Source organism: Dendrobates tinctorius, unplaced genomic scaffold (assembly GCF_039654945.1).
Source record: "Dendrobates tinctorius isolate UK_male_01 unplaced genomic scaffold, ASM3965494v1 ptg000097l, whole genome shotgun sequence".
Lineage (NCBI taxonomy): Eukaryota > Metazoa > Chordata > Amphibia > Anura > Dendrobatidae > Dendrobates > Dendrobates tinctorius.
The window spans coordinates 27,102,964-27,117,444 of record NW_027361765.1 but is presented as its reverse complement, the minus strand read 5'-3'; the positions used below and the strand labels follow the sequence as shown (position 1 = coordinate 27,117,444).

General features: G+C 39.5%; 1 protein-coding gene across 3 annotated transcripts in view; it reads left to right on the top strand.

The window, feature by feature from the left end:
* Positions 1-14,481, top strand: part of CGNL1 (cingulin like 1) — a 160,390-nt gene that overhangs the window by 99,218 nt on the left and 46,691 nt on the right. For all 3 annotated transcript variants that reach the window (XM_073586984.1, XM_073586981.1, XM_073586982.1), the window contains 2 exons: positions 10,419-10,625; positions 12,413-12,517. In XM_073586984.1, the coding sequence (XP_073443085.1) occupies positions 10,419-10,625; positions 12,413-12,517 (312 nt within the window). The remainder of the gene's footprint in view (positions 1-10,418; positions 10,626-12,412; positions 12,518-14,481) is intronic.

Sequence of the window (14,481 nt, the reverse complement as noted above, 5' to 3'; positions counted from 1 at the left end):
CCACCCTATGGCAGTCAGCTTTTTTTTTTTTTTTTTTTTTCTTGTTGGATACCCGTGAACTTTTAGCTACAGTGGGGAAAAAAAGTATTTAGTCAGTCAGCAATAGTGCAAGTTCCACCACTTAAAAAGATGAGAGACGTCTGTAATTTACATCATAGGTAGACCTCAACTATGGGAGACAAACTGAGAAAAAAAAATCCAGAAAATCACATTGTCTGTTTTTTTTTCATTTTATTTGCATATTATGGTGGAAAATAAGTATTTGGTCAGAAACAAGCAATCAAGATTTCTGGCTCTCACAGACCTGTAACTTCTTCTTTAAGAGTCTCCTCTTTCCTCCACTCATTACCTGTAGTAATGGCACCTGTTTAAACTTGTTATCAGTATAAAAAGACACCTGTGCACACCCTCAAACAGTCTGACTCCAAACTCCACTATGGTGAAGACCAAAGAGCTGTCAAAGGACACCAGAAACAAAATTGTAGCCCTGCACCAGGCTGGGAAGACTGAATCTGCAATAGCCAACCAGCTTGGAGTGAAGAAATCAACTGTGGGAGCAATAATTAGAAAATGGAAGACATATAAGACCACTGATAATCTCCCTCGATCTGGTGCTCCACGCAAAATCCCACCCCGTGGGGTCAGAATGATCACAAGAACGGTGAGCAAAAATCCCAGAACCACGCGGGGGGGACCTAGTGAATGAACTGCAGAGAGCTGGGACCAATGTAACAAGGCCTACCATAAGTAACACACTACGCCACCATGGACTCAGATCCTGCAGTGCCAGACGTGTCCCACTGCTTAAGCCTGTACATGTCCGGGCCCGTCTGAAGTTTGCTAGAGAGCATTTGGATGATCCAGAGGAGTTTTGGGAGAATGTCCTATGGTCTGATGAAACCAAACTGGAACTGTTTGGTAGAAACACAACTTGTCGTGTTTGGAGGAAAAAGAATACTGAGTTGCATCCATCAAACACCATACCTACTGTAAAGCATGGTGGTGGAAACATCATGCTTTGGGGCTGTTTCTCTGCAAAGGGGCCAGGACGACTGATCCGGGTACATGATAGAATGAATGGGGCCATGTATCGTGAGATTTTGAGTGCAAACCTCCTTCCATCAGCAAGGGCATTGAAGATGAAACGTGGCTGGGTCTTTCAACATGACAATGATCCAAAGCACACCGCCAGGGCAACGAAGGAGTTGCTTCGTAAGAAGCATTTCAAGGTCCTGGAGTGGCCTAGCCAGTCTCCAGATCTCAACCCTATAGAAAACCTTTGGAGGGAGTTGAAAGTCCGTGTTGCCAAGCGAAAAGCCAAAAACATCACTGCCCTAGAGGAGATCTGCATGGAGGAATGGGCCAACATACCAACAACAGTGTGTGGCAACCTTGTGAAGACTTACAGAAAACGTTTGACCTCTGTCATTGCCAACAAAGGATATATCACAAAGTATTGAGATGAAATTTTGTTTCTGGCCAAATACTTATTTTCCACCATAATATGCAAATAAAATGAAAAAAAAAAACAGACAATGTGATTTTCTGGATTTTGTTTTCCCAGTTTGTCTCCCATAGTTGAGGTCTACCTATGATGTAAATTACAGACGCCTCTCATCTTTTTAAGTGGTGGAACTTGCACTATTGCTGACTGACTAAATACTTTTTTTCCCCACTGTAGATTAAAATTTTTAGTCCCACTAAAGTTGATGTGTAAATCGCTAATGTACTGTAGGGCTACTACTCCCAATGTGGTCTTTCTGTGGGGGGGAGATGACACTGGGAAGTGTAGTCCTGCATTGGCTTTTACACTACAGTTCAACATTAAGTCCTCATTCAGACATCCTCCTTTTAACATGCGTAATCTATCGGTGTAACTAAAACGCACACATGTTATAGTCTTTGTGACTGTTCACATATTCATGTGTTTTGCAGAACGCGTAGTCTGACCTAAAGAAGGACAGGTCTCTGTTTATTTCCAAACTCACTGATCGAATTCACTCATAGACTATGGGTTTATGTGCTAGCTATTGTTAATGTTGCAATGGGTAGGAGAGAGAGTTAAGGGACATGCTTCAGACTGGTCATCAGAAACGCATGGTTCCCAGCCGGCTTTTCAAAGTATGTTTCCTCTGAAACACCACACCACTTCAGAATAAGACGTACACTACAGTAATAAAGCCGGCAGGCTATGATTCATGCTCCACATATATCGGATGATGATTTCCTTTAAGATAGCCATGCACATGAAATATCTGTTAGTTCTGCGCAAACGTTCAGCTATCTCCCCCAACTCCTCCATGCACAAGAATGCTTGGCAGAACTTTCACATATTTTCATTGGGAGATAGGAGAAAACAGAAGGGAATGAGCATTAAAATAGCTCTTGTAATCTCTGGGGAGGGTTGAGTGGCTCGCATACACGTTCAGTGGTCGGCCTCCCAAGAAAATTGGTCAGGTTCAGCCAACTTTTATCTAATGTATATGGGAATCTTTGGGGAAGCTGCGGTTTTCAACCACTTTGGCCATAGCATATCCATTGCTTGTGAACACAGGTTAAGGAAAAAGCCAGATGGATTCAAAACTGGGATCACAACTCGATGCTCATCCTGGCTGTCAGCTCTCCCGAATAGAGCATGGCAGTTGCATAGAAATACATGCTCTTACACTCGGGTCAGGAGGGCCACCGGCCAGTCCGATCATTGCGCTCTGATCCCCGTCCAAGTTATTCTGCCGTCTGACTCTTTCCTCAGGCTAAGGGATTAGAGCAACGTGAGCTGTGAATGCTGCTCTGGCTAGGATAACTTAGAAGGGACATAGCGCTGAAGAGCAGTTGAGGGCTCATCATTCTCAGGATTGCTGGGGGTCCAAGTGGTCAAACTTAAGGCAATCCTTAAATGATGACATATTTGAGCTACTGTATATATAATCACTTTCAGATACTGCACTGGCTTCTAAGCAATATCCATTTACTATACATTAGCAGCTACATTTATCTGAACACTGACTACTTTTCTCTTTTTTTTTTTTTCAAGAAGGAAACGTGTAGCTCTTGTTTACACTGTCACCTTCCAGCATGGAGGTTTTCCGGTTTCTTAGTCTAGACAGTATTTTGCTTTTTACAACAGCATTTTTGTTCCAAGGTTTGGAGTGGAAATCCGCTTTATGTTGTATCTTCGCATCTTTTCTAGATATTCACCTAGTTCCTTCTGCTTCCTAAGAAAGTCCCGCAGGAAAATTTCAAACCTTAGAATGCAGTCATTGTGGTTTGTGATTCTGACCCTGTTGTAATGTTTGTAAAAGCTTAAGAATAATTCAAAACCTGAGTCTAAAGAAAAAAAAAAGATACTAATCGGTTAACGAGTTGGAAAGCTACAGGAACATCGATTTGTAAGTCTTGTCCGTGCCATATCGGCTACTAAAGTAGTTGATGTGTATAACCAAGGCCAGTTTCACATTAATACGGTGCATTCCACAAAGCTCTATGTCAGGATTTGTTGGAATTTCCCAAAAACTATTCCAACCCCTGATGAAATCATTCACTTCAATGAAGCTGATAGTTCCCATAGTGACTGTGGCCTCTGTTCTGGTAGTATTTGTCTTTTTCAGACATGCACAAGAACGGAGGCATTTTTAATTCTATTGTGATTTGTGTATAACTCCTTTCTAGGTTGTCCTCCACTGTGCATAGTGGCCGATTACTTAGGTAAGTAGGACAATTCCACTTGCAGGCTTTGTTTTAGAGCCTGCAGATACCGCTCTGAAGCTGGAAGCAGGCATCTTCCGTATTGCGGATGCAAAGTTGCCTTGGCTATCTGCATAGAAGAGCGCTCGCTTTGGACAAGTGGTGCAATCACACTGCTAGTTGGAACTGCCAATTTTCAGAAGCGCTTTGCACCCCAGCAATCAGGGAGTCGGCGGAACTGTGCGCTTCTGAAGATAGAGTAGAACACTCCTTTTTAATGTTGTGTTCAGTGTATTTAAATAGGGAATTCCTAAAATGTAACTTGTCCATGGAGAAAGTGAGCAGACACTTGGCATAGCTGTGGGTGGCCGGGCTGTTAAGGTGCTGGCTTAGTGCACATTTCCTCTGAGATGTTTGGTATTTCCACTCTACTGTATTTCTCTGCTTTATTGCTGTCTGCATTCTAGACATACTGCATCTCTGCTTTGAGCAAGTCAGGTGACCGGTTTTGAGGATTTGTATACCGGCTGGTTTACATTACTTGCATACTTCCTTAAATACAGGTATTTGGGTTATGTATGACCACACATGCCTATTTATTTTTACTGTGTAATAAATTTTTCAGCGCGTTTCTTTGTTTTGGCTGGTCAGTTATTCCAGTATGGTAATCTGTGGATAAACTTAATGCTTTGTTAGGATGAGAAACATGTGTAATGCCAAAAACTAAATTAATGTATTGCTTTTATTAGTTTTAAAATATTATTACGTAGTATCAAGGCTTCATAATAAATAGACAATAACTTACGGGGTACCAGTAAGTGGCACTAGAGAGACAGTTGTTCCTCCTCATGGAAACATCAGCTGGGTCTGGTCAATAGGCATCTTCCAAAAATAGTGTTTCCAAAGTAGTTGTTGTTATTCATTCCACACCCAGGTCCTGCATCCTGTGAACTTTGCTTCTCCTGGGCCAAATCTGAATAGGGTGTGCCAGTTTCTCCTTTCTTTTTTTTTTTTTTTTTTATGTTAAAGACTACTTTGTCCTTTTTGCTGTATGAACAGTGATGCAAATCTCTGATCTTTTAATTACCTCTATAGTTGTATTAGCAACATAAAGAGAGAAGGAAGATCCGGCACTGGAGACTTGATAAAATCCACGAAAAGTTTTATTCACATAATTTCATGATAAAACCATAAAGGGGAAAACAGACCCCCCACGCCTGACGCGTTTCGAACCTTAAACCAGGTTCTTCCTCAGAGACATGAAACAAAACAGTTCACAAAATGATTATAAACATTCCTAATCAGCAGAGGGACTCCACACATGTGTATAATCAAAGAGGCAGACAACTAAGCCCTCAAATCACTGGTGGAGTCACTCCCTTGCAAGAAGAAAGAAAAAAAAAAAAAAAAAGACCTAAACAGCAATGGACAAGACATAAAATATACAAAAACATGTGTAATACACACGTATAAATGCATAAATACATAGCAACTTTCAAATGACATAAAAAAAAAAAAAATTTTAAAACAAAAAACAAAACAAAAAAAAAAAAATAAATAATATCTCAGCACTCAATAGAAATACATAAGATCATTTCTATAATTTAAACCTTGCGGATATCGTGCATCAAGCGCAAGTATCCAGAAGGCTTCCCGACAGTGTAGTAGATGTTCCCAGTCACCCCCTCTGGGGGGTTTCAATACCCGTTCTATTCCCTTAACTTTAAGACTGCATAAATTACCCTTGTGTATTTCAAGGAAATGTTTGGACAAGCCAGACACATTCCTACGACTGGACATAGACTCTGGGTTAGAAGCGGTGATGTGCTCACTTAGTCTCCTTTTCAGGCTGCGTGTAGTACAGCCAATGTAATATAAACTGCACAGTGTGCACTCTGCCATATACACTAAGTGTGTGGTGTTACAATTCATGTAGGTTTTAATTTTGTAGGTTTGTTGTGTACTAAAATTAACAAATTTATCTGTAATATCCATATAGCGGCACAAACCACACAATTTTTCACCACACTTATAATTGCCCAAGTAATTTAACCACGTAGGTTTAGTGCAATCAGACAAATACAATGAGGGGGACAAAAAATGACTCAAATTTTTAGCTCTCTTTGGAACACACCTATGTCCACCAGCCAATATCTGCGATAAGACTGGATCTTGATGCAGTAAGGGAAGATGTTTATTTATGATTTTAATAACACCCTTGTAATCTGAACTAAAAGCGGTAGAAAAAGTGGGAATATTTTTATTTTGATTAGTGTGTACCATGTCATTCTGCAATAAACTACTCCTAGTTTTATTATCCACTTTCTTAATAGCCCTATTTAACATCCAGTTCTTATAACCCCTTTTTGATAGCCTGGTGCAAATTTTACGACGCTCGGATTCATAAAGAGCGTCATTAGAGCATGATCTTTTGGCACGGAATAATTCACCCAACGGTAAATTTCGTATCACATGTGGCGGGTGACAACTATCCGCATGCAATATGGCATTACCACTGGTATCTTTTCTATATAGGGAAGTATATATATTCCCCGTTTTGACATCTCCCATAATTTTAACATCTAGATATGTGGCACAAATGCCATGTATTTTGTGGGTGAATTTAATATTCAAAGAATTAGTCCCAATATACTTAAAAAACTCAAGCATGCCAGGAGAGGGAGATACATCACAACGATCAAACCACAATAGGATCACGTCATCAATGTATCTCCCCCACCACAATACATTGTCTAAATAGGGATTATCCATAGTATATATATATTTGTTCTCCCAAAAGGACATATATATGTTGGCCAGAGTAGGAGAGAATTTTGACCCCATCGGGCAGCCACACACCTGAAGATAGTACTTAGTGTCAAATTTGAAAAAATTGGTGTTCAAAAGATGTTGTAACGCCATAATGATAAATTTTTTAAGATCAGAACTGAAATTACTTTCTTCAGTCAAAATGGTGGAAATAGCAGATAATGCCAAATCATGAGGTATACATGAATATAGAGCAACAACATCACATGTTATCCATGTGTGATGAGGCTCCCATGCAACCTCCTGAAGTGCCTGCAGAAGTTGTTTGGTGTCTCTAATGTGACCTGGTGTTTTCAAAACCAAAGGTTGTAATTTTCTATCTATCCACTCGGAGAGTTTTTCATTAACCCCTCCAATACCGGCCACTATGGGCCTGAAAGGTGGAGGAAACACGCCTTTATGAATTTTGGGTAAGGACATACAGGACACACTGGTTTATCCACATATAAAAAATCAGCCATGCGCTTGTCCAATACTCCCAAAGCAAGACCCTCCTGCAAAATCACAGATAAACCCTGCTGAATGCAGCTTGTAGGATCATTGTTGAGAGGATGATATGTATTAATATCAGATAACATGGATAAAATTTCATTGCGATATAGTAGTGAGTCTAGAATCACCACTGACCCCCCCTTGTCTGATTGGCGGATCACTATATGTTGGTTCTTACTTAATAAATAAAGCGCATGCTGCTCATTTGCAGATAAATTCATACAAGACTGCACATCTGAATCCAACAGAGATTTAACATCACGTTCTATTGCCCTCTGGAAAGTATCCATAATGGGCACTCTAGATATCAGGGGATAAAAAGTGGGGTTAGATATCAGAACATTTGTGTCACATTGTACTGCTGTATGTTGATTTGTATTCTCCAAACTAGACAACATGTCAAACATAATTTGATCTCTAACAGGAGCAGCAAGTGGCAACAAATCAACATTGTTTGAACTCAAGGATGATATATCAGAAAATTGATTACCAATACCAGACTCAGGAGTAAAGAAATGTCTCTTAACTGTTAATAATCGCACGAATCGATTAACATCACATAATGTTTGAAACAAATCCCCTCTACATGTAGGAACAAAGGAAAGTCCTCTCTTCAAAACGCTCAGCTGAGCTTCACTCAGTATGGTAGCTGAAATGTTTATAACTGTAAATTCATCAGACGCAGCAATGTTACCGTTTATTTCCTCCAATGATTCACATTCCGCAGACCATATTGATGCTTTCTTCTTACGTCGGCGTCCACCTCGCCTTGTTTTCTTTGATCGTTTTTTGCGTGTGATGTTAAAGGTAACACCCGATTAGAGTCCATTGAACCCTCAGAAGTAGTAGGTGAGTTAAATGACTGTTCACATGAGGAAAAACTGACGTTGTTACTACGGAATGATTGATTCCTCTTGAGAATAGATCTAGGCTTATACGGAGTGAATTGTTTCCAAGCATAAACCATATTAGAGTCATAGTCCCTGCGATCACGCAGGAACTTATTTTTCTTGGACTTGGTAATGCCGCTTTCCAGATTATCAATATTAGCATGTAATCTTTCATAGCTCTTAGAAAATGTCATATGATCAGAAAATACATCCAACTTGGACTCCAAATCTTTGATGGAAGCTTCAATGTTGGTCAATTTGACAGATTCTTCCTCCACAATAAGAGACATTAGTTTCAAAGAGCATTCACTCAAAATATCATTCCACTTCTGTAAAAAGGTATCATTATAAATCACAGTCGGTACCTTTTTTAATCTCAAACCTCGCGGTATCATCTTATGACTGACGTATTTCTCAAGAGTCACTGAATCCCACCAGGTTTTAAGGTGAGAAGTCATCTTTCTCTCCAACTCAGAGAAAAGTGAATGCATGTCCATACTAATCTTATCCTCATTGTCAGAGGAAATGCCAAATAATTCATCAGCTTTTTTTCTTCTTAACAAGCAAGTTGCTGTAATATTTTTAGTCCCGGCTTGCATGTTAACAAATGTGCGGCTTAATGGCAACATACCCTGAAAGCCTTTCTGGGGCCCATTTAGTTTTATTTGTATGCAATCCTGTAATTCCCATACCAGCCAGCAATGCTGACAAACAAGCTCTCACAATAAGCGCTCTCTTGTAGCTCCTAATGGCCCTGTCTTGGCCCTTCCTATTCTTTGTCTAATACTCCTCCTGAACACAGGAGCAGGTCAAGCATTAAAAGAAACATTTCCATTGTTTCCTTATTTGTTTAGGCTATTATTCTTCTTTTCTGCTGACACAGCGCCTGTAAGGAGTATTTGAGCTGCGACTTTTGTGGTCTTGTTAAACAGAGAGAAGGGCAAATGTTAGAAGGTTGGCGCAGTATGTTTTTTTGAGTTTTGACTATTTAAGGAAATTGCAGCTACTATAGTTTTATTTATATATATATATATATATATATATATAATTATTATTATTATTATTTATTTTTATTATATTTTAAATGAGTACACCACTCAAATTAGGATAGTTTATGCTTGGTTACTCATACATCTGTAGTAACTATTGAAATTGAAAGTTATTTTAGTGTAGTAGATACTTTATGCTATATAGTGCCTTTTTATCTTCCATTTTGCAGTGTGGTTAAAATAAAGTATAATAAAATTAAAATATTTATGTGAGAAGTTTACATGACAGGATATGGTCTGTGCATAACAGCAAATGCCCTTTAACTCCAGACATTGCCTGTTTGTTCAAATGTCTATTCCCAATTCGTTCCCAATATAAATGTCAGTTGATGAAGCTGCAAATGATGATAATGTGCATGGTTGTCAGCAGATCATATCTTTTAGGATCTCCTAAAAAATAATTGTTGGTCAGCAGAACATCACCTCTAGTCATGAGGGAATGTGACGCTGACCGTCATATAAACTGGTATTGTGGGAAACAAGGACAAATAACCTCCCGAACAATCATTTGTATGGAAATATTCATAATTGCAACATTTAACAGTTAATAAAGCAGGGTCAGTTTACTGGCCAATCTTATCTTTAATTGGCGTTCGTTACAGAATATGTATCTATTGCTGAAGCTAAATTAAAAAATGAAGGCTATGTGCACACGTCCGGAATTCCGGATTTTATGCGTTTTTGCCGCTCTTCTTCGCCGCGAAAACGCTGCAAAATCGCTGCAAAAATGCATAAAATAAGCAACCCATTGATTTCAATGGCATTCCGCACATGCTGTGCTAATGCTGCGTATTTTTCCTCGGCGGAATCACATCGCGGAAAAATACACAGCAGGCTTTCTTTTTGCGGAATTGCGCCCACATATGCCCACCATGCGCAAAGTAAGTGGAAAATGTGCGGATGGTACCCACGGTCTGGAGGAGAGGAGACTCTCCTCCAGGCTCTGGGTAACATATCCCTGTTAAAAAAAGAATTAAAATAAAAAACCATGATATTCTCACCTTCCGGCGTCGCTGAGGCCAGGGGACGCTGCGTGGGATGCCGGAAGGTGAGAATATCATGAGTTTTTTATTTTTTAGTATTATATCTTTTTCCTACTGATGCTGCATAGGCAGCCTCAATAGTAAAGAGTTTGTCAAACTTGTCAAACACTATGTTCGACAGGTTGGTCACACTTGTCAATCAGTTTTCCAAGCGATGCTACAGATCGCTTGGAAAACGCTAGTATTCTGCAAGCTATTTACGCTTGCGCGAAACGCTAATTTTTCGCGGGAATTACAAATGCGGATTTCTTGCGTATTTCCCGCGGCATGGAATTGCTGAATTCCCGTGGAAATTTCTGCGGGAATTCCGGACGCGTGCACGTAGCCTAAAAATTGCTAACTGAAGTCAATGAATGCTAAGCGAAAAATGTGTTTTGTATCTGGTAATATGAAAGTTATTTATTTTTTCTTAATTTTTTTAAATCCCAAAGAATACATATGAAATTTCCAGCCGGAAAAATGAAGCAGATGAAATCAAAATGGCGTTTGAAAGCCGAGCAAAAAGTTTGTTGCAGGAAAATGAAGAACTGAAACAGAAGATACAGAAGCTAGAATTCAGAATAACCGATCTTCACCAGAAAATCAATGAACTCCATGAAGACAATGACAGAATTAAAGAGAGGCTGAAGAAAACAGAAGTGAGTAAAAAAAACAATATATTGGGTCAGGGAGAACAGTGTGGCAATCCTGGTAATACAATACAAGCAAACTGAAGAGGAAAATCCATTACAATTGATGATTGATCATTGATTTGATAAATTTGGATAGCAGAACCCACAGTCCAAGTGGGTTTCAGTGCGTCAGTACTGGGAGAAGCTCTCACATGAAGATTTTTATTTTTACTAAATCTTTGTATATGTAGTGTAGTATTTGTGTTAATGTACTTGACTACCTCCATCTTCTCCACAATCCAGCACCTTTCTGCTTCTCTTTTCAGTGACTTCACCGCTCTTGAGACTCTCTGGCTCACTCTGAGCCTCGTTCTGATGGTCAATAGGATTATATTGTAAAAGCCAATTCTGGGCCGCCCAGAGCGTATTGTGACTCCGAGAGTCTGCAGAGCAGTGACTTCACTGAGAAGAGGAGCAGAATGGCCCCCAGAAGTCGGCGGTAGGTGAGTATATTAATATTACTTCATAGAAACACATACACAGATTTAGTAAAAAAAAAAAAATCATGAGACGGCTTCTTTAATTAACTATTTCTGTAACTCTGAAAATGAGATACAATTTGGTAATATCTGTCAAACTGGAGTAAAGTGGGCAAGTTACTCAAACCTACCTATCAGATTCCAACTCTGTTTTCTTCCATACAGGGGTTGTTCCACAAATACTGTCCATTTTATTTAATAGATCTTCGAATAACAATAAGTTCTGCAATTGGATTTGTAGAAAAAAAAACATGTCCCTGTGCTGAGATAATCTTATAAATGTGCCCCTGCTGTGTACTGTGTAATGGCTGTACATGACCATCATGGTTTGATCATACCACAGCTCCTGGGCAGGGGAGGAAGCAAAAGAGAGTAGTTAGACAGGACAGCGTGGGATCGCAGCTGATGATTTCTGTGAGGTAAAGCATGTTTTTAAACTGGTACGGAAATGCTTTACCTCACAGAAAGTAGCATTTGCCATTCCATTCTGTCCTGTCCATATATTCTCTTTCGATTCTTTCTTTGGCCAAGAGATGTGGTATGTGCAGACCATGAACCATTTTTACTCCAGAAAAAAAGTTGCAAATAGTGACACTTATGTTTGTGCCTTATTTATTTTTAATGAACTTTACTTGGTTTCATTTTTTTTTTTTATTAGCGGGCATATCAAGCTCATTTATAATTTGTGACTTTTTTCGAAATGTAACATTTTTCCACAATTGTACTCCAGCACCCTAGAGAACTAGAAAATATTTTTAATTTTATTTTTGCACAATTGAAGACTAATGTTATTTTAAAGAATCTTATGACTCTTTGCTCTAAAATGCTTCAACATGGGTAAAGCAATAGGAAAAGAAAAACATTTTTGATTCTCCATGAAATGTATCAACCTGTTTATGCTATTATAAAGAATTTGGCTTAAACGGCAACCAATGGAAGCACCTAAAACATCACTTTAAAAAAAAAAAACGCAAGTGATGAATCTAGAGTAATATATTTTTTTTTTTGCATCTTCACATTACACAAAAGCTTTGACTTTTCTGCACAAGTTTTCTGACTTTAAGAATTCCCCCTTATAATTTGTGATTACGAGAACATTTCTTAGTGCGGTTTTCGAGCTGTAAAAAAAAAAATTGGGCAAAGAGATGGAAATGTTGTAAGATAAACATTAGCTACCTGCTGAATTCCCGTGTAAGAAATTTGCTTATTTGTGTAATATGTGTGTGTATATATTGTACAAGATAACTTACTAATATCTGCTGCTGTTTATTATAGAAAGAAAAGCAACAACTGGCTGAAGCTTTGGATGAAGCCAAAGAACAAGAGAGAGAAGCTCTAGAAATTTCTAGGGGGCTGGAAAACCAACTTGATGACACAAAGGTCAATAATATATATAAATACCTACAAGCACTTTTGTGTAAAAACACAGAAGGTTTTTGAGTCGCATGGTAACATATCGTCATTGTCAAGAGCTAAGCAGAAAATCTTGCAGTGAATCCAGCCAAAGAAAGCGAGCGCTCTTACAGAGCAAGTCAACATTTTGACTCAGAAAAAAGTAATCTCTACGTCCCACTTGGGCATACAGACAGGTGTTGTCTACTGATAACCGCTCCTATTAAGGGGGAACCATCATCAGAAAATGAATCCATCTTTAAATTAGGCATTTGTGTTGAAGTTATTTTTATTATTTGTCAATGGGTGACACTGGAGAGATCACGCAGATCCCACCTCTGTCACCAATTTGTCAGGGGACGCAACTCTGCTGCCTCCTATCATTATCACAGTTACGTAACTGACTGACAAGTGAAGGACGAGGCCGCAGCTACTACCACTACTAGACCAGTTATTGGAGAACTCGCAGTGAGCGTATGGTATATACACCTCCGATTCCAACGCATGGAATATATATATATATATATATATATATATATATATATTATCTTGGTACAGTCACTGCCATCTCCACAATAGCAAAAGGAACTACTAGCTGCCACCACCAATTGTTTACACAGACCGATTGGATATACACTACAGGTAGTGGTTTACAGAGCATGAGGAACAAGGATATTAAATTTTATATATTTAATCCGGAAAGGTAGGCAGTGTTTATAAAAATAATATACAAAGATGTTATAAAATGGGAATAAAACAATACTGTATATACAGTTACATAAAATAAAAAGTAATAATGAAAGAGAAGTACTAAACCTGATGTTGCAGGAATGGTTCTTGTCTTTATGGAGGGAAGCGCTCCAATTAGGAAAATTAAACACACTCACGGAGAACTGTAAAGGGGGTTTTACACATAGCGATATCGCTAGCAATATCGCTGAAGCATCACTGATTTGGTGACACAGCAGCGATATCGCTAGGTGTGATACTTAACTCCGACCGGCTCCCCCGCTGTCTGTCGTTGATCGCGCAGCTCCATTTCTCGTCGGGCGCTTCCTGCTGGGCTTCTTATGGTGCCGACGTGCGACGTGTGGAGGCGGGCGGGAGGACGTCAGGATCGCCTCGTCTGAAAGGTAAGTATCGTCCGCTGTATCGCTGTGAGATCTTCCTGTGTGGAAGCTCACTAGTGATCATTTAGCGATGCACCAGCGATCCTGACCGGGTCGTATCGTGGTTGGGATCGCTGGTGCATCGCTAAATGTAAAAGGGCCTTAACAAAAACCCCCAACTATGATTTTTATTAGACCAAGGTTATGCTCACATACCTCCCCTTGATGATCTCACATGGGGGGCTGATCATGGGATGTGCTACATTATTTTAGATTTTTATGAGACCCCCAAATTTCTGGATAGCTTTGTCCCTGGAGGTCCCAGGCTTTAGATATTATCATATATCTAAAAACTTCAAATGATGCCTGGACTGCATAAATACTTGAAAATTGTTCTTATATATTGTCAAAAATCATCATGCACTTATATTCACAACATATATAAAGAAATTATCAAGTACATTGCTCAAAAAATAAAGGGAACACTTAACAGAATATAACTCGGTAAATCAAACTTCTGTGAAATCAAACTGTCCACTTAGGAAGCAACACTGATTGACAATCAATTTCACATGCTGTTGTGCAAATGCCACCCCACACGATTACTGATCCACTGCCAAACCAGTCATGCTGAAGGATGTTGCAGGCAGCAGATCGCTCTCCACGGCGTCTCCAGACTCTGTCACGTCTGTCACATGTGCTCAGTGTGAACCTGATTTCATCTGTGAAGAGCACAGGGTGCCAGTGGCGAATTTGCCAATCCTGGTGTTCTGTGGCAAATGCCAAGCATCCTGTACGGTGTTGGGCTGTGAGCACAACCCCCATCTGTGGACGTCGGGCCCT